Consider the following 18,864-nt stretch of genomic DNA (forward strand, 5'->3'; position numbering starts at 1 on the left):
ACTTGGCCTGATGCCGCTGCAGATCCATCAGCCGACACTCTGACACACCTCACTGTCTGCCTGGAGCGGATGACATCACAGCTGGGACACGAGCTCATTTTTCAGGAGTGGAAAGTGTCCTTCGGTGTCGATAAACGTCATTCAGGGGTAACGCAGAGGAACGGCTCACATTCATAAGCATAGAATGAACATGAGGCAGTGAACCTTGGAGACAAGCGGGACAGAGTCGATGACTGAATGCCACAGACGACAAGTTAGAAGTGAAATAAGCGTCAGATGCCTTCAAGCAACAATAAAGGCTCTGTCAGACTCTATCTGGCAGCGTATGACACAATCATGTCTGTGTCTCTCAACTGGGCCAGAACCTGCAGCGCACAGGAAAGGACAGAGAGTGGAGTCTAGAACTGGGCCGAACACTAGTCACGACAGCCACTAGAAGCACACTCAGTCCAAGTCTGGACAGGGTCAGCTGACAGCCACACACACAAACACACTCCCCTTCTCAGTCTCATGAATAAAATATTAACAACCAATAAATAAAGCCGGGATAATAGGATGTTAATCGCTTTGGGCATCGCTGACATTATTAAGAAACCATTTCAAACATTCCACTTCTTGTTACACATATTAAGATCATTTTCAATCTTTTTGGAGCTCAAAAGTGACATCAGTAAGTAAATATCAAAGCCTCAAATGAACAAATGTGATATAAAATGAGCATCTGCTGGAAAATGAATATCAATTACGCTCAAGTCAGAGTAAGCAAGACAAGAAACCCAAATATAACTACTGCACAATAAATGAATGCATTATTAAATCTGACAGAAAAACTGTGGTGAGCCGAAGAATATATGAATCTATTAATGGATAGATTTTTAATTTTATTACTGAAAACTTGATTCTGATCAGTCGATTATGCATAACTGGAAGCAAAACTGGTTATTTCAGCACTGTTCATGGCAACATACCAGTGCTACTTTCATTGTGTGACTCAAAACGGCTAATATGACTAAAATAAAAATATTTATTTAAACATATTTACTTATACTTAACTGTTTTTATGTGTGCGTATACACATATACTAATAATTTTTATAGTAATATAAGCTATAATTTTGTAGCTAAATATGTAATTAAATATATATACAGTAGTTAAAAGAACTATAAATATATAGAGTCCGTTGAAAAAGTAACTAGTGCATATATGTACGTACAATACATCAGAATGATACAAGACCATTAAAAAAAACATATAATAATTACAAAACATATAATAATAAATGAATAACTGCTCTTAAACCAATAAAGGCCTATTTATAAATAAATGTTACATTAATTATTTTGCATTAACAAACTATTTTTTTGTTTTAAGTAGTGTTTTTTATAATAGTATTTACCAAATGATAACAAAATTTGATAATTAGCTGATTATAGCAGAAAAAAAGAAGACAGCTGTCTGGCCCAAATGAGCCCTATCACGTCTGAATGAAGAACTGGGTTACATTCAGGGTCCCGTTGAAGCAGCCGGCTGCGGTCTCCGTTAATGCAAGACCACTTCTCCCTAATATTACTGCCGATAAATGATCTGATCTGTCTAAGAACATAAATATGATAGTCTATAGTCTTAACTTGCGCAACGGCCCGACTATAGGCTAGTAGTTGTCGGGCTAAATATTAAGTCGGAGGGTCCTAACAACTTTTTGTGCCCCAGACTAAACCCGCTACGCTCCTCTCTCTATCCGCGGGGCCACTGGCACAGCTGGCATCATCACGCACCCATCTGATGCTATCTGCACAAAAACCAGACATACACGAGGAGAATATCAGCTCCTTACCTCTGCAGAGTGGAATCAGGAAATGGCACTATGAGTCCGCGGAGAGCAGCAGCCCGAGCCGTGTTGGCTGGTGATCCGGCGGAGATGACCTGGATTTCACCGCCAGCCTCGACGGCGTAAAAATAATCAGGCGCTCAGTGACGAGTGAAGCCAGCGGCAGTACAACACACTCACTGATGGAGGACAGACGAACGGCTTTTAAAATAAGAGTCTCAGCGCAAGCGCGCGACACAAATCTTCAAAATAAGAGTTTCATGAACAACAACAACAACAACAACAACAACAAAAAAATAAAAAAAATGGACTTATGTCGTGATTTACTTCATTTTATAAATTTCAACGTGAGTTGTATGCTTAAAATTAGATTGTTAGAGTTTTTTAAGTTGTAAGTTATGCCTTTTTTTTTTACTACACTGTATGTTCATTTTAAATGTCCTAAAAGTTTACAAGTAATTATTCTTATTCTTTTGCTTATAATGTTTTTATACATCCGAACTGGATTTAGTCGTTCTCTTGTCTTGAAGCCTGAAGGGCAGCAGGGATGTTAAGTGTATTCATATGCCGCCCCCTACTGGAATATTTTGGGGATAAAGTCAGTTTTACTCATTTAATAAATTAAAATCTATCACTATTGTATTTTTAAAACACAGTTTCTAGCTTTCTTAAAAGACACAAAATGAAAACCTACCAAAATAAAGCTTTTTTTTCATTACATAGATAGTTGTTAGCCTATATACTTGATGTTATGATTCCTTTTTTTCTTACTGATTAAACAATATACAGGCACGAGTGATGGAACTACAGTATTTATTAATATTTTGAATAGCTCTATTTGTATTTCAGTTTTAGTTTCAGTTTAGTAATTTTATTAAACTTTCCTACGCAACATTATATTATAATATTCATTTCCTAAGTTTTTGAATATTCCAAAGTATTAACATGACTGAAAACAGTTTTAACAGGTTCAGTTAACTATAGCAACAATGGCTTCCATCGCCATTAATAAGTGTATTTTGATTAAGGCTTTATTATTCCATGTTTTAAAGGATGATGTCACTGTTCAGTCCTCATCTGTAATTGGCCAGTATACTTTCTCCCAGCTGAGCAGAAATACTTAGCAGAGCATTGGACAGTCACTCAGAAAATATGTCTTGAAAAAAAAAAAAAAAAAAAAAAAAAAACCTGTGCTCCACTACAGCTCTACACTGTTTAAAAAAATCCCTTTTGGCTAAGATCTAGCCCTTAATCAGAAAACCAGAAACTGGTTTCTCCCAGCTTGTCAGGACGAGTGAGTAATAGTGTTAGACTAAATATGGTACATAGAACAAATATTTTCCTCTGGAGCACATAATTAAGATTTTTGATGATGAGCAGATTGTTATGTATATATATGTGTGTGTATATATATATATATATATATAAACAGTGAAATTGTGAACTTATGAAATAGCTTATGTGCGCAATTTTCTTTCATGTTGACATGTCTTATTGAAAAAGGAAGACTACTGTAGATATATAGACTGTTGCAGATATATATACACATGCACACAATAGGAAATCAACATCAACACAGGAAAAACTGCACTCATTTCACAAAATCCATAAGAATATTTTACCCATATAAGCAGAAATTTTCTCTGACAATGTTTAATCATAATCTCTTTTTTACATTTTCTTTTCAAACCAGGAAACAAGACTCCAACACTCATTTTTTAATTCAGTCATAGCTTTATTTAACCTCTAGGTGGCACAAGGCCCAAATATACAACGCTGTCCCTTTTAGTCCTAGGGAGAAGCGTGGGAGTCTGCAAAGCAAAACCAGACTCGTCAAACCCAGACTCTACTCAAGTTCTACTGTGCAAAACCGAATCTCAACTTCTATGATTCTACAGCCAGAACCCGAGCGCGCGGGATCTAGATTTGTGTGGTCTGGCTGCAGAGCTTAGGCTTGTCGATGAAACACAGACATACTAGATACAGTGTAAGAGTGTCTGTTTTCCTCCAGAGATGTTTAAAGCTTATAGCAGAGCTCAGAATCGTCCTCTCAGCGTCTAGTCTCGAAGAGACCAGTCGTGATGAGTCTGGTCCGGTCCAGCTCATCTGTTAAACAAATCCAGAGCCTTCCTCACGGCACCCGTGGTCTACCGTGCAGGTTAAACGTGAGGGTCAGTGAGTAGTGAAGGGGGCCCTTGAGACTCCATTAGTGTTCAAGTCTGTGCTGGTGTGTTTTTCCAGGGCATCACATGCGTCGTCATATCCTCTAGTGGGGCCTAATGCGGCCGTGTCTGGCCCAACATCTTCAGCCTGGCCTGGTCAATCACATCCAGCAGGTTCTTGGCATCTACGGCAAGTGCGTGTGCAGCTGTTAGCATCTGTTTCTTATAGTCCTGCTGCAGGCTGGTCATGACATATTGCTGGGCCAACTTCATCTTATTGATCAGCTCAGCCAGGTCTGAATTTAAAAGCTTCTGAGCCATTTCGATCTGAAGACGAAGAACAAGAGTAACAGTTAGCCGAGCTGGCAGGAAGGACGTCGAGAACAAGAGTATTTAGTGTTCGTCTGTAAATGCGTTTACCTCTCTGTGCGTGTGAGCTGGTAGTAGAGGTATCGTCTCATCCACAGTGGCCAGCAGTGTTCTCAGTGCTAAGCCCACTTCCTGAAACACACATTTTCATGATGAGAATGTTGAAATGACAAAAATCATATGATGGAAAGCAAGCTTACACTTTGAGATTCACTGATTATCTTCACCTCCACTGTGGCTCTCAAATCAAACTTGTTTGATGCTGCGATATTTAGTTATAAGTGGTGTTATATTAGTATTATTTATATACTATAATAGAATGTATTAATATTTTGACTTCACTTTTTTTTTCCTATTTTTAATTTTAGTTTTAGTAAATTTTTTATGTGCATGTCATTATTATTCGTTTATATATATATATATTATCTATATATATATATATACTATTATATATATATACTATATATATATATATATATATATTATATATTATATATATATATATTTTACTTTAATCTTTTTTTATTCCCATAATCCAAAATAATGATTCCACTGAGTCCATCCCGTTTGATGTCAAAGACTATGCCATAGATGCCTGCTGTCATTGTTTTGTGTGTCATACCTTCACCATGGGCACGTATTCTTCAGGGGGAGCTGGCTGGATTTTACTGGACATCTCAATCACAGCCTTCACCAGCCCGGTCACATTTTCATAGACCTTATCGTTGGACCGATCTAAGTTAGCTGTTGGGGGTGGGTTGATCTCCTGAGGCTGAATCTAAAGACCGATACAGAATAACAATCTTTAAAATGCTGCATTACTGAAGATTATTCAATTCCAAGTATAAGAATATAATGTTGCTATCTAGAAACAAAGGATTTAGTATGAAGGTTGTGTTACTGAATCCATGTTACAGGACATAAGTGATAATGAAATGAAGAGGTTTGCGTTATGGAACAGATTTCATGTTTGACACTAGATGGCAGCACAAGCAACTAATGGAGACCCTTAATCACCTACAATACTGAGCTGTTTCCAAATCCATCTGCGCACCCTTGATTTTAATACAACACTTGATATGATGACAAAAAGTAGTAGTTCCCCCATGTTAAATATAAAAAAAAAAAGGAAATATTTTTGTGTAAATTTTAAAAACAATACTGCGTCCATCCCACCAGAATGATCCAAAGCCTCCAGCAGATTGCACTACAAGTGCTAGAATTAACTAAAATCACAGCTGATTTTAAAAGCAAAGGACATGCACAGTGGCACAAGATCTATACAGCCCATGTAATTCAGTTTAGTGGATAATGAAGTTATGATTCTCAATGATATGGTTGCGTAATGACAGTAACTGGTTAAAAAGGGGGCACAAACACAGACAGAAACATAACACTGAGTCTACAGGTGGTCTTACCCTCCAGGGCTACCAGAGCAAAAACAGTGCAACAGAGGAAGAGCAGAGGCACAGAACAAGAAAATAGTGTGCAGAGAGAAAGAGAGAGAGAAAAAAAAAAGAGATTAAAATAACTTCACACATACATGCTGCAGAGATAGAAAGAGAAAACAGCCTGGAGTTATGTCATCATTGTGTGTGCAAGTCAATATATTTTTGAATCCAACCACATGAAACTGTTGCGAGAGTTTAGTTCTGTGAAATTATGTAACTAAATTTACATGTAAACACCTGATGAAATCAAAATGACAGTTTTGTACTTTTGAAAGTTTTCTGAAGTAACTTTTTAGTGAATAAACATTACAAATTTACAATCTTTGGACTAGCAATAGCAAGTAGACTATCATGACTGTGACGTATTTTAGCTATTTAAAAATTCCCCAACCAAAGTTGTTGTTTAAACAGAAAATACAAGCCAAAATCAGCACTAGAAAGAAAACCGCACTCGTCGAGCATTATTATGGGACCATAAATGTTTTCTACTGACCAAACACGGCCACAGGTAAAACTCCTACAAACTATAAAATTGCAAAGCAGACCACATTTATATGTACATTGTTCTTAATTATTTTTTCCATTCTGCATTGCATTTCTGCAGTTGCTTGCGAGACCCCCTGCAGAGCATCAGGAAAACTCGCTGGAATGGAAACTGCCAGGTTCTTGGTGTGCAGGGATCTTTTTACGAGAGACCCTGCACAGCAATTGTGTGCTTGTGTATGTGAAAGGGGTTTCAGGAATGAAGATGATTTTAATGAGGCTTGGCAAACAGCATCTGTTGGCATGCTAGCTGCTCCCGAAGGCGACCCGTAAGTACAGATGCTAATCTTACCAGCCTCGCAGTGTGTGTGTTTGGGGCTATTTCAAACTTTATGTGGTTTAAAAACAGCAGCAGTGATTACTGTAAAGTTACACATGCACAATACTCAGCCAAAACTTTATAAGAGTTAGGTTTCTCATAGGAGTTTGCAGTGCGGTAGTTCTGGTACCTTCATGCCTTCATTGTAGCTGTCTGTAGGGTTGAGGCTGGAGACTCCTGCTGGGTGGCCGGGAGCTCCGGGCCGAGGAGGCTTTTTAGGAGGTGCTGCGTGTTCTGAGGACAACAAAAGAGTCAGTCTGTAAGTCAATCTGCACTTTTATGTAAGTTACATAGCCAAAAAAATAAATAAATGTATATATATATATATATAAAAGACTGAAGTAAAGAGTAAAGACTGCTGAAAATTCAGCTTTGCTTTATAACAGGAATAAGTTATATTTTATAATACATTAAAATAGATCACGGTCATTTTAAATGGTAATACTATTTCAAAATATTGCTGTTTCTACTGTATTTTTGATCATATAAATGCAGACTCTGTGAACATAAGAGACTTCTTTCAAAAACATATGAAAAAAAATTTTACTAACCCCACTCACCTACTTTCCCTATAGGTTGGTAGATGTGCTGGTTTCCAGTCTGCAAACAAAAAATACAGTTAAACAGTTAAAAATATGCAGGAATCAAGACTGACTGTGCCATGTGTGTTGTTGTGGTCTGGATGGGGAGCAGCCTGGAATGCCAGCACACACACACACACACACACACACACACACACACTTCCCAAGACCACAGTGAATTAAAGAGGACAGGCCAATGAGACAGGATAGACATTCAAAACCACTGCAGCAGACAAACCAGCTCGACAGAGCAGCTGTGGAGTTCTGTGGAGTTCCAGATCATGACAAGCATGAAGTGCATTCAAAAACTAGTAAACATCTGTAGTGGTTCTGTGTTAACTTTAGAATTGGGAAGGCAGAGCAGATTGGGTTTCTTGAATGTTCACTGCTGCTTGTTTCCTCACAAAAGGGCCCTTGTCCTTGGTCTCTCATTTATCCCACTGATTTTTAACAGATATCCAGCTATGACAGACATTTCAGTACACTCTCAGATATAAAGGTACAAAAGCTGTCACTGGGGTGGTACCTTTTAAAAAGGTACATGTTTGTACCTATTAGGTTCTAATATGCACTAATAAACCCTTTAGGTACAAACATGTACCTTTTGGAAAGGTACAGCCCCAGTGACAGCTTTTTACCTTTATTTCTGAGATTGTACCTTAAGGTGTATAAAAGCACACTACAGCAAACTAAACGCAGATGAACTCAGTTCACTAAAGAGATGATATGCTGAGTTCTATCAGCGGAGTCCAAAAATCTGAGACCACAAATAAAAATGGTCCTATTTTGCATTTTTGTCATTACAAATGATCATACAGTCATTTTTACAATTTCAAAAATCAACATGATTTCAGAATGTCTCAGGATTTGGTTTTTTCCCTTCTTTACTTTTTAAACATGAACTCCACAAGTCTGTCAAACCTGATGATCATGATTTGAGAATGATCTAAAGAGCATCTTGTGCTTTAATGGAGGAAAGAGGTCCCGTGATTTTGCCAAGTAAGACATGTTCCTGGATCAACATCTTTTGATGATCCTGGATCAACATTAATGTCCAAAAATATACTTAACCCAATCCCTACCCCTAAACCTAACCCTACCCATAATTTATTCCTAAAATCAGTGGGAAATGATAGCTGATTAACGACAAGTGTAGAAGCACCTAATCCTGATTGTAAGCCTAAAACAGATATTTCTTGAAAAGTTATATCTCAGTTCTGATTGGTTGATTGGAATGTTGTTCCAGGATCAACAAGGATGTAGATCCAGAACATGTTGTACTTGGTGAAATCACGCTCACTGGAGGCAAGAACATCTGACCATACAAAGAGTACTACAGTACAGTAGGAACATCACACTTTTAAATTTAGAATTTAGTTATCCTTTGTTTTAAAGCTTTGAAACTGTTAAGCTGTGTAAAAATTCTAAAAGATTTTTTTTTCTTTTAATTCAAGCAAGGGGAAAAAAAAATCGAATGGGTCTGGAACAATATGATGGTAGTGAGTAAATAGAGACAGAATTCTCATTTTTGGGTGAATTATCCCTTTAACCTTAAATAAGCTTAAATAAGCTGAATTTTCAGCAGCCATTATTTTAGTCTTCAGTGTCACATTCTTTACTAAATAGAATATTTGAAAGATTTGAAGCATTTTTTTGAAACAATGTAACTGTTACTTTTGATCAATTTAATACATCATTGCTGCATAAAATTATTAATTTCTTCTAAAAAGAAAAAAAACATCTTATTGACCCCAAACTTTCAAATGGGAGTGTATTTCAACAAAAAGTAAGCAAATAAAGATAAACTTACTGTTCCCTGTAAGCTTCCATCGTCACGGTCGATGCTGCCTCTGGAACTTCTCCCATCAGGCTTCTGCCACACACACACACACAGAGAAAGAAGGTCAAACCTGACTCCTCATTCAACAAATTGATGTCTGTGTTATCTATTGTGCTAATTCGCACCTCATCATGATGTGAAGTGATACAACAAGATTCCAGCTAGAAGCAATTTGTATTTCCTCAATGAAAATGACAATGCTGCATGGCACAGTAGCAGCCAACCAGAACACATTTGATGTTTAAATACCACAAAAAGTAGGAAAAGTGATTTACACTTTCTCACATGGTCAATTATTTTATGTGCTTAAATCCCATCACATTTATTGCTCACAAAACTTCACACACTATCTCATGTCTGTACCTACTCCTTAAAATGACAACAAACAACCCATCCATAAATCAACTGAATATAAACCAATCATTTACAGGAATGTAATAGTCCATGATAGTTCAAGGTCCCTCAAAGATGAACTAAAAACAGTGTAAAATCTACACATTTAGCTTTACTAAAATGGCACCCTCCCCTTCACATTCTTCCAAGTTCACTGTACCAGTTTTCCGAAGCAGGATTTGAAGACCTGCATCTTCCCGTCTCTTCCTGTGAGCGTTTCTCTCTGGCGTTTCTTAAGCATGGAGCAGAGCACGGAGTGGATCTCCATTAAGCAAGCCCGTGTGTGGGATAAGTCAGAGTGTGTGTGTGAAGTAACTCGTCTCCTGAATGTGAGACATATTAAACGCACACACTGACTCACTCACAGCCGACGAGCCTCAACTCAGCGAAGCCAAGCCAAGCCCTTTTCTGCTCTCCTCCTTCTCTCTCTCACTCCCTAGTTCAGCGTTTTCTCTCTTTCCCTCCCATCATCCCTCATGCACATTTGCATATAACATCTGTGAAGAGATGAAAACTTCCTCTGATCAGTAATTTAACTTTCAGCAGATACAGGTCAGGTTGAGTTTACCCATCTTACGCCTCAGTGCCAACAAAACCCTTCATTACTGAGGAATTCCTTAAAACTGCACCTGTATCAAATGGCCGGGATCAAAAACTCATTCATCCACTCACAACATCAAAAAAAAAAAAACCTTTAATGGACATGCAAATACTTTTTTATCCTTCCTTAACTTTTTGAAAAACCTTGGCTGTTTGAGGTCAATTTGACCAGGAAAAGTATGTATAGCTTTAGTTAATGGGGGGAAAAAAGAAGAAAGGTTTACTGAAATGTAAACACAATTTAAGATATTTTGGATGAAAACCTGGAGGCCTGTGACTGTCCCATAGACTGCCAAGTAAATAACAGTGTCAAGCTCCATAAAAGTTATGAAAGTCGTCGTCAGCATACTCTATCTGCCATCATGGTTATATGAAGTGGCTGGAACACTTTTTGTAAGGGAAGAATACAAAAATAATGACTTTATTCAACAATTCCTTTGTCAACAGTCTCCTCTGTGTCTCTCCATATCACCGTATACTGCGTATGCTCTTCTGTGTCATCACAAAGTCGTTATTTTTGTTTTTCTCGCTTACAAAAACTATTCTCGTCGCTTCATATAACCCAGATTGCATGTCTGATGGCACGTCTGAGTATTCTGATGATGACTTTCATACCTTTTATGGACCTTGACACTGTTATTTACTTGGCAGTCTATGGGACAGTCACAGACCTCCCGGTTTTCATCCAAAATATCTTAAATTGTGTTTCGAAGACGAACAAATCTTTTAAGGGTTTGGAACGACATGGGGGTAAGTGATTAATGACAAAATTTTCATTTTGGGGTTGAGTATCCCTTTAAGTGTAAACTTATGGACTAAATGATTCAGTCAGCTGAGGGGAAATTATTAATGAATTCACTGTTTGACTTCAGAAGACTTAGAATTAAGCTAATGAGTCATGCAGACTCCTTTTGACATTTGTTGTCATTTTTGTAACTTGTAACTATAAAAAGTCGCTGTATGGAAAAGAGCAGCATGACTCTTCAAAATACCCCCTTTTGTCCTCCACTGACTAAAAACAGTTTTAGATAAACATCAGGATGAGCAAATCATTTTTGGATTCCTATAAGAGCTGACATTTCATTTCAACAGACGTTGTTTGTGAGGAAAAGTAATAGTTTAAGCAGAAGAATGAATGTTGTTTGCTGTGGTAGAGCTCTGAATGCCCTTTTTAGTTGGTACAGGAAGCTGCGTGAGTTTTTTCAGCGAGACAAACTGAACATAATGACACAGTGAAGATACAAATGACGGAGACTGTAAGCCAAAACTTGGCATACCACAAACACACATAAATATTCTCAGACAAACTTATGTGCATAATAACATTCGCATGCGCACACATCACTGCAATAATAACACAACCCTGAGTGCAATGTCTTCTAATTCATATTGTATCTGTTATTCTTCAACAATGCGAATGATTTGCAATAAAAAACAAATTGTGAGGATCACTCACAACCGTTTACAAATAAATGGAGTAGGAAACCGCAAACACTTATTCTCAAACAAACATGAAAATGACTGTTTGGAATATCATATCATTGCTGGAGCTATAAGTAAACATCAATATAATTTTCCACTAAATATTTTTAGGAAGAAAGAAAAACTAATGATCATATAATACAGCTAAGCAGGGGGAAAATGGGGATAAGAGGGTTAGGGAACAAAGATGAGCAGATGAATGTGAGGAAGAGATGGAAGAGGTGAAGGTGAAAGGGATCAGTACCAGTAGTCTCTCCTCCTGCTCCAACCAACGCTGATCATCCTCCATCTGCTGCTGCTGCAGCAATAACTGCTCCTCCATCAGCTGAGATAGACCACCACGCACAGCCACACCATCCTGAAACAAACACAATTCATGAACATGCTACTAAATGTGACAAAAACATCATAAAGATATGACAAAAAAACAAACAGGCACTCCAGTCTTGATACCATAGCTGCCTTAACTAACTTCTGTTAAGGTCCATTACATTTACCATCTTTTCAAAGGGAATATTTATGATTGTGAGCATCGCATAAGATTCTGAATTTCCCCACACAGATTTTGCTCAAGTTGTTCAAGAATTCGCCTTGTTGAACAGCAGCTGCTCGGTTTGACTTCTGTGTGAGTGGTGCTTCAAGCATTGCTACACTATTAACAATTGCCCTTGTTTGGCTTTTTTTCTGAAGAACAGTGGTTAATTTAACTGCTCAGGATATGCAAGGGCCTAGTGAACAATTTGAAACAACTCGAGAAAAAAACCAAACAAAAAAACGTTCAGGATCATCCAGGTAATGACAATAAGGTAAAGTTCACTTACTCTTTTGACAGCACAGTGAATGTTTAATGGAAAGTGTTCAATAAAGACAAAAAGATTATACGTTTTTGTGTGTTGTTGGCATAAGCACACTGTATTTGTCTAAACTTGTGAATCTGATTAAGATTAGATTATATTTTATGACCAATTAATGCAGAAAACCAACCTTTTTACATGTGTCTAAATAAATACATGTAAAACAAATAAATGGACTCCAAAATAAAATCTAAAAGTGACCGGTTTGAAATGTTCTTTATGGCAGTAACTCATTTCAGGTCATGCAGGCCATGAGAAGAGCATGAAGGCATCAGCATGATTTGCAATACTTATGAAGAACACACTTGGTGCAGCCTTTGGCCAAAATGAGCTACCTTAAAAGGCCTCCAACATTTATTAATGTTTAAAACAGTCTTCACATTGGGAGCATCTCTGAGATGCCTAAAATGCTGTTTATGTTGGCAGCTCATTCGGTTTTGAAACAGAGCTTAGTTATCAGCATTCAGAAATCCTGCAGATGTCTAACCTCCATGCTGGGATTCCACATGTGATCCTGAGCAGCCCTGCAATGGTTCCAGCTGTCATGGGGATCAAGTACAGTCCCTGTGGCCTGGGTAAGGTACATCCCACTGGGCACTGGAAGCAAGCCGTGTGGGCCAGAGTGCCCTGCCATCTACATCATGCAAAAAGCACATATAAAGCAAAATTACATTCTTTATGTACATTCAGGGGTTAATTCACTAGTGTTTTTTCAATCCACTTGCAATCCAGCTAGTTGTCTGCTGTGTCCTCCACACTCTATTAGTAAGAACTGAGTCTTAGTGAATTTACCCATATGAATCAGACTAATAGAAGCACTGTACCTGGTAATGGTTGTGCTGGCCCATGTGCTGAGGACTAGGGTAGAACCCTTCACTGGAGCGGGGACTTGGATAACCAGGTCGACTGGGCTGTAATCATACACACAACTATGTCAATATACTAGTATATCTTGACCAATTGGGTTAATGTTAGGTGATGCTGTTAAAATCAGTCCACCAGACGCACACAAAATTCTTGCCACTTTGTGTGGATGAAGATTTCAGGCTGTTGAAGGGAAAAAAATTAAAACAGGCAAACAGAAAATGCAAGCAGTTAATTAAATGTTAACACAATGCACGCTATTTCAGAAATGTTATTATAGTTCTATAGTACATGGGCGGGTATTATATATTTGAGGGAAGGGATTGAAAAATGAATGCTGATTGACAGGAGGCAGTCTTCATCCGATTGGTTGGGATACTCCTTGCTCAGCTGTGGGCAAAAAAAAAAAAAAAAAAAAAAAAAAAACCGCAGATGGACTGATCTACCTTATAAACCCGTTCATAGAGAGAGTCGACTGACCACAGCTCCAGATGAGCAAAGGAGGAAACAAAGGAACAGAAGGAGAAAAGTAGGTGACAACATACAGTAACATACACTAAGTGGTAAGAAAAGGGTTCAAATGTGGGGGGGAAAAAAACCCACATAAAGACTGGCATGAGAGTGATGGGAATAATTTTCTCTAGTGGAAGGACTACCAAATAAATAAATAAATAAATGTTTACCACTAATCTGCTTTAAGAACTAATTTCCTTTTGTTAATGATGTTTAGAGATGCAGATGGGTTTGAGAATCTTTTTTTACAAAGGTTTTGTCTGTGCTTCTGAAAATAAAGCTATATTCAATTTGAGATTCACAAAACCACACACGTTTATGGCAGGTTAAAGCTTAATTTGAATTAAAAACATGTTACATCAGGTCTGGCACACAGTTTAGTTTACATGCACTGAAGAGGCAACATGCAGTTTTCCTACATTGGAAGATTTTTAACTTTTAGCCTAAAATCACTGAAATGGTCTAAAATAAGAACTTCATTGTAATTGAAGTTTCAATTACCCCATGGTAATTGAGAGTAACAGTGGCTGAGTCAGTAAAATAGCTTTACTGTATTAAAGTTCAATTTCTGTCAGACTAAAGCAGTAATTTGTCAATAACAAATTGTTATTTGACTTTCTCCACAGGGCAACTGATTATTTTAACAATAACCTATAAACCTTTGAATACAGACCTACTGTGAGCTCCAAGGTTATTAACTGATGGAATATGCTTTTGTTTAAGCTGTCAGTCCTCTTTATTTAAACTTAATCTTAAATAACTGTTTAAAAAGGAAACCTGGTGAAAAATTACATTAGGCATGATTCTGCTAAGAAATCTCCACCAATCAGAGCTGGCTCACTCCAATGAAGCACAGCGAATGATGTAGAGTCAGTTTCTTTCCGCTCTCAAACTACTTAAATACTTGTATGCATATTTTGTAATAAACAAAACAATGTTTCTATATACATAATCAATAGCAATAGTCAAAAAAAAATCAATAGTTTTTCCATCGTTTTTTTTTCTCGAGTCTAATGTGATTGTATAGTATTTCTTTCCCTCAGTAAATTGATTAAGTACACAGACTTGTACCTTTGTCAAATACTTAATAATGTAGTGATTCACCTCAAAGCTAGTTAATTTGGTTCATGGCTTATAACTCTTTAATTAAGCCTTTTTTAAATTCCCATGGGAAAAATGTATAAAAAAAATACTTCCCAGAACAAATGTTGCTGAAAAAGTGGGCAGGTGTTTTTTTTTTTTTTTTTACCTATATAACATCTTATCTGCAGCTAAAAATGGCATGCACCAATAAAGCACTTGTGGAAATGTGGAAAGCTACAGTTAAACTTCTGGAATGCCCTGCTAACAGTCCTAGCACACCTGCCTGTGAAAATCTGTAGGGCACGTGGATCAGGCTCAGCTGTTGCATGGATGGATAGTAGGGGTCGAAGAAAGCAGGCTGGGTGGCACTGTGGGGGACAGAGGGTGTCCTTCTGGGCCCCTGAGGAAACAGCAGGGAGCAGTGCAGCGGTAACGACTGAAGCAGAAGCGGGGTCTGAGTTTGTAGGAATGTATGCTGGGGATGGACACTAAGCTGTTGTGTATTAGCATGAGTGTTGTGCTGCATGTGTGGTGATCAGTTAATGATGGTTTTATCGTATGGCCACAGAGGAGAGGCAGGCGGCTTGGACTGGCGGATGCAAAGGGAGATGTGGGAACCAAAGGGTTGCTGTGGAGGGAGAGAAGCAGCAGACATGGGCGCAGACAGACAGTCATTACTGAAGCTGCTGGAGGGGGCGTCTACGGGAGGGCAACACATACACAAAACGAAAGCTTAACAACACGGGTAAACACGCACAAACAGAAGGGATGACAAAAGCTAAAATTTAGCGAAGCATTACATGGATGAATGCAGATTCATTCTGGCCATTAGCACAATGCCAGGTGTGACCAGTCGATATAAAATCAGACATCAACACCTGGACAGGATGATTGGCGGATCTGACAGAGAGCAGAGGGGGTTTGAAAGTAAGAGTATGAGGTGCTTTAAGAGTAAAGAGATCAGCCTGGCCTATCAATCACCACAATATGAGCAACACTGGAGAGAGAAGGATTTAAAACTCGGTAAGAATGTTTTTAATGTGTACTTATTTGAAAAGTGTTTGATGCTCACCAAGGCAGCATTTATTTGATCAAAAATACAGCAAAAACAGAAATACTTTCAAACTGTTGTAATTTAAAAATGTAATTTACTTTTCAGCAGCCATTACTCCAGTATTCAGTGTCACATGATCCTTCAGAAAACATTATAATATGCGGATTTGTTGTTCAAGAAACATTTCTTCTTAAAATCAGTGTTGAAAAAGTTGTGCTGCTTAATAAAGTTCATAAGCATTTATTTGAAATAGAAACCTTTTTTAACACAATTTAATTTTAATTGATTTGATTTATCCTTTCTGAATAAATTTGAAAAAGATTTAATTTACCTGATTACTCTTTCAAAAGAGTTATATGCTATATCACTAATAGATATATGTCACTGTCAATTTTACACACACACACACATTCAGATATTCTAAATAATTTCTTTAAAAAATATTTTGAGTGTATTTCCTATTAAAAGAGGAAGTAAGACTCAATGAGTCATCAATATGTTTAAAGTGTTTTCCCAGAAAAAATCATCAATATGTTTAAAGTGTTTTCCCAGAAAAACAGCAAATTTTAAAAGCACATAAATCTGAATATTTCTAAGCGAACTAGCACATACAGATCTCAAAGCTGGCACACATGGACTCCGAGTATTGATTTCATGGATGCATTCATTCTCATCTAAAAGTGATGAAAATTTATTAATTTCATCTAAAATTTGACCGAATTACTGATCAGTTTATAGATCGATCAGTCAGTCTGTGATTGATTTTTTTGTATTCTTCAAGAGATAAATGGAGCTTGAATCTGTCTTTAGTTTAACTTAAATAGGGAAAGATTATGACACATCTAATGATATTCACTGATCACACAGCTTGCTCAGACAGATGAATAGATTAGTGAAGACAGAGAACCACATGTGAAGAAGCATTTTTGCATATGGGAAGCAAATTTAACACACAATGGGGGTCCAAAAGCCTAAGATCACACTGAGCATCTGTGATTCAAAATCAAATTCAAATACGAAAATAAAAATATTTGGCAATATTTCTAGGTCACAAATCAAACAAGATATATTATTAAATATAATAATATAATTATTAATGTATTCTATAATGTAGTTATATTATTTCTTTTGATTAAATTTATCCAAATGCAAAATAGAAGAATTTGTCTTGGTGGTCTCAGTAGTTTAGACTTCACATTATACAACCATAACAAATGAGAAACTAGAATAGTATTGTATGCAAGACACAGTGATGTTACATGACAGAAGACATGACCTGACACACACACACACACACACACACAACACACACACACACATATATATATATATAAACACTTGATCTACAGACTCTTGTTTAACACTTGTTTTTTTTTTGTCAAATGAAATGAACAAAAAAATATTGCATAAAAAATTTTCAGAGGAAAAAAAATCATTTTGTCCTTCTTTCACTCTAATTTAAAAAAAAAAGGTTAAAGGTGACAAATGTGTGACAAATGGTGACACGCTGTTAAGCTTGGTAATAAATCTGCTATTCCAGATGAACTCAGGCTGTCATAAATGTAAAAACAATCCAATGAATTCTTAGTCAGCTACACATTGACATCACATGGACATCAGTAGTCAGATAGTTTAACAAAAGAAATGGCCCCGCACAGTTACTTACTTTGGGTGGTGCTTCGTCCGAGCCTCCTATGTCCCAGGATACGGGGACCTGCCTCCTCATCTCCATGCGGCTGCGCTCCTCCTGCTGAGCCTTCTCCTCCGCGAGGATTGTACTGCACAAACACCGATGGAAACCTCTTTCAAACAACAGCATCCTTCTTCTAGAACTACAATCCCTTATCTTAATATGGATTCTTTAGATTGCGATCACTCTTGCAGAGCAGGTAGGTTATAAATCTCTTCAATACGAATGACAAATTTTCCCTCAATCTTTGCTTTAATACTTGTCAATGGGTGTGAATGCAAGAGAAAGACAATTCCAGTTTTATGCAATTGGTGGAAAGGCGGAGTCACTCTATCATCACAGACGAGTCAGTGTAAGATCCCAACCCACACAGTTCGACTACCAAAGAAAATAAACCAACGATGATTCATACCTGAAACACTATTCAAACTATTTCACAATCAAACACGTCACGAGAAGCTGTAAGTAGTCAATGTGATAAGAGGATGACAGGCATCTCATTATGTTAACATTTTTTGCTAGACTGCTGTGTGAGTAAAAAGAGACTGTTAAACACTTTCGTAAGGATTTACAAACTCCTCGTGCATAACATGTTAAAATGTTTGGGGTTAGTATGTTTTTTTATATTAATACTAGATATTAATACATTTATTCAGCAAGGATGCATTAAATTGATCAAATGTTACAGTAAAAACATTTACAATGTTACATCGTGAAAAAAAATCCCTGTTTACGCTAAATATTAAGCTGCACAAGTCTTTTCAGTATTGTTTCTTGAGCACCAAATCAACATATTAGAATGATTTCTGAAGGACCATGCAGCACTGAAGACTGGAGTAATGGCTGCTGAAAATTCAGCTTTGCCATGAAAGGAACTAAATTTAAATTACAGAAAAAAAAAATGTTTTAAATGTATTTAAATAGAAAACAGTTATTTAAAATTTCTTATAAAACATTTCACTAAATTCAAAATTCTTTCAAAAACATTTTTTTTTCAAACTTTTGCTGTATTTCAGACTTCTTTCAAAAACATTTGACTCCTACCGACGCCAAACATTTGAGAGTTGTTTCGGGGTGGGGTCTGCTCATGATAGACCCCAAAATAGGCACAAGCTCCAGTACACTCACAGCAATGGCTCCAATAAAAGCCCTTTTAACTCACCAGACAGTCCTTATAAGATCGATATGTGAAGTTCGCACATCCCCTCAGTGAAGCCTTGTGCTTAGATGTGGTTACA

The 18,864-nt window shown here is 37.2% G+C and overlaps 2 protein-coding genes across 23 annotated transcripts in view; both read right to left on the reverse strand.

The window, feature by feature from the left end:
- The window catches only part of LOC109110868 (low-density lipoprotein receptor class A domain-containing protein 4-like), a 50,438-nt gene extending 48,417 nt beyond the window's left edge, over nucleotides 1–2,021 (reverse strand). For both annotated transcript variants that reach the window (XM_042772690.1, XM_042772689.1), the window contains exon 1: nucleotides 1,835–2,021. The gene's annotated coding sequence lies outside the window, so the exon portion shown is untranslated. The remainder of the gene's footprint in view (nucleotides 1–1,834) is intronic.
- A 1,520-nt stretch (nucleotides 2,022–3,541) lies between these two features.
- The window catches only part of LOC109092941 (focal adhesion kinase 1-like), a 59,361-nt gene continuing 44,038 nt past the window's right edge, over nucleotides 3,542–18,864 (reverse strand). For 6 of the 21 annotated variants that reach the window (XM_042772711.1, XM_042772691.1, XM_042772695.1 and 3 more), the window contains 12 exons: nucleotides 17,603–17,714; nucleotides 15,166–15,282; nucleotides 13,247–13,333; nucleotides 12,910–13,056; nucleotides 11,813–11,926; nucleotides 9,064–9,126; nucleotides 7,224–7,272; nucleotides 6,803–6,906; nucleotides 5,778–5,786; nucleotides 4,982–5,137; nucleotides 4,411–4,491; nucleotides 3,542–4,317 (listed from right to left, as the gene is read on the reverse strand). In XM_042772711.1, the coding sequence (XP_042628645.1) occupies nucleotides 4,105–4,317; nucleotides 4,411–4,491; nucleotides 4,982–5,137; nucleotides 5,778–5,786; nucleotides 6,803–6,906; nucleotides 7,224–7,272; nucleotides 9,064–9,126; nucleotides 11,813–11,926; nucleotides 12,910–13,056; nucleotides 13,247–13,333; nucleotides 15,166–15,282; nucleotides 17,603–17,714 (1,252 nt within the window). In that variant the 3' untranslated portion in view covers nucleotides 3,542–4,104. The remainder of the gene's footprint in view (nucleotides 4,318–4,410; nucleotides 4,492–4,981; nucleotides 5,138–5,777; nucleotides 5,787–6,802; nucleotides 6,907–7,223; nucleotides 7,273–9,063; nucleotides 9,127–11,812; nucleotides 11,927–12,909; nucleotides 13,057–13,246; nucleotides 13,334–15,165; nucleotides 15,283–17,602; nucleotides 17,715–18,864) is intronic. The other 15 variants (XM_042772705.1, XM_042772706.1, XM_042772701.1 and 12 more) reach the window with 6 other exon arrangements.

The sequence above is a fragment of the Cyprinus carpio genome, chromosome A16 (genome assembly GCF_018340385.1).
Source record: "Cyprinus carpio isolate SPL01 chromosome A16, ASM1834038v1, whole genome shotgun sequence".
Classification (NCBI taxonomy): domain Eukaryota; kingdom Metazoa; phylum Chordata; class Actinopteri; order Cypriniformes; family Cyprinidae; genus Cyprinus; species Cyprinus carpio.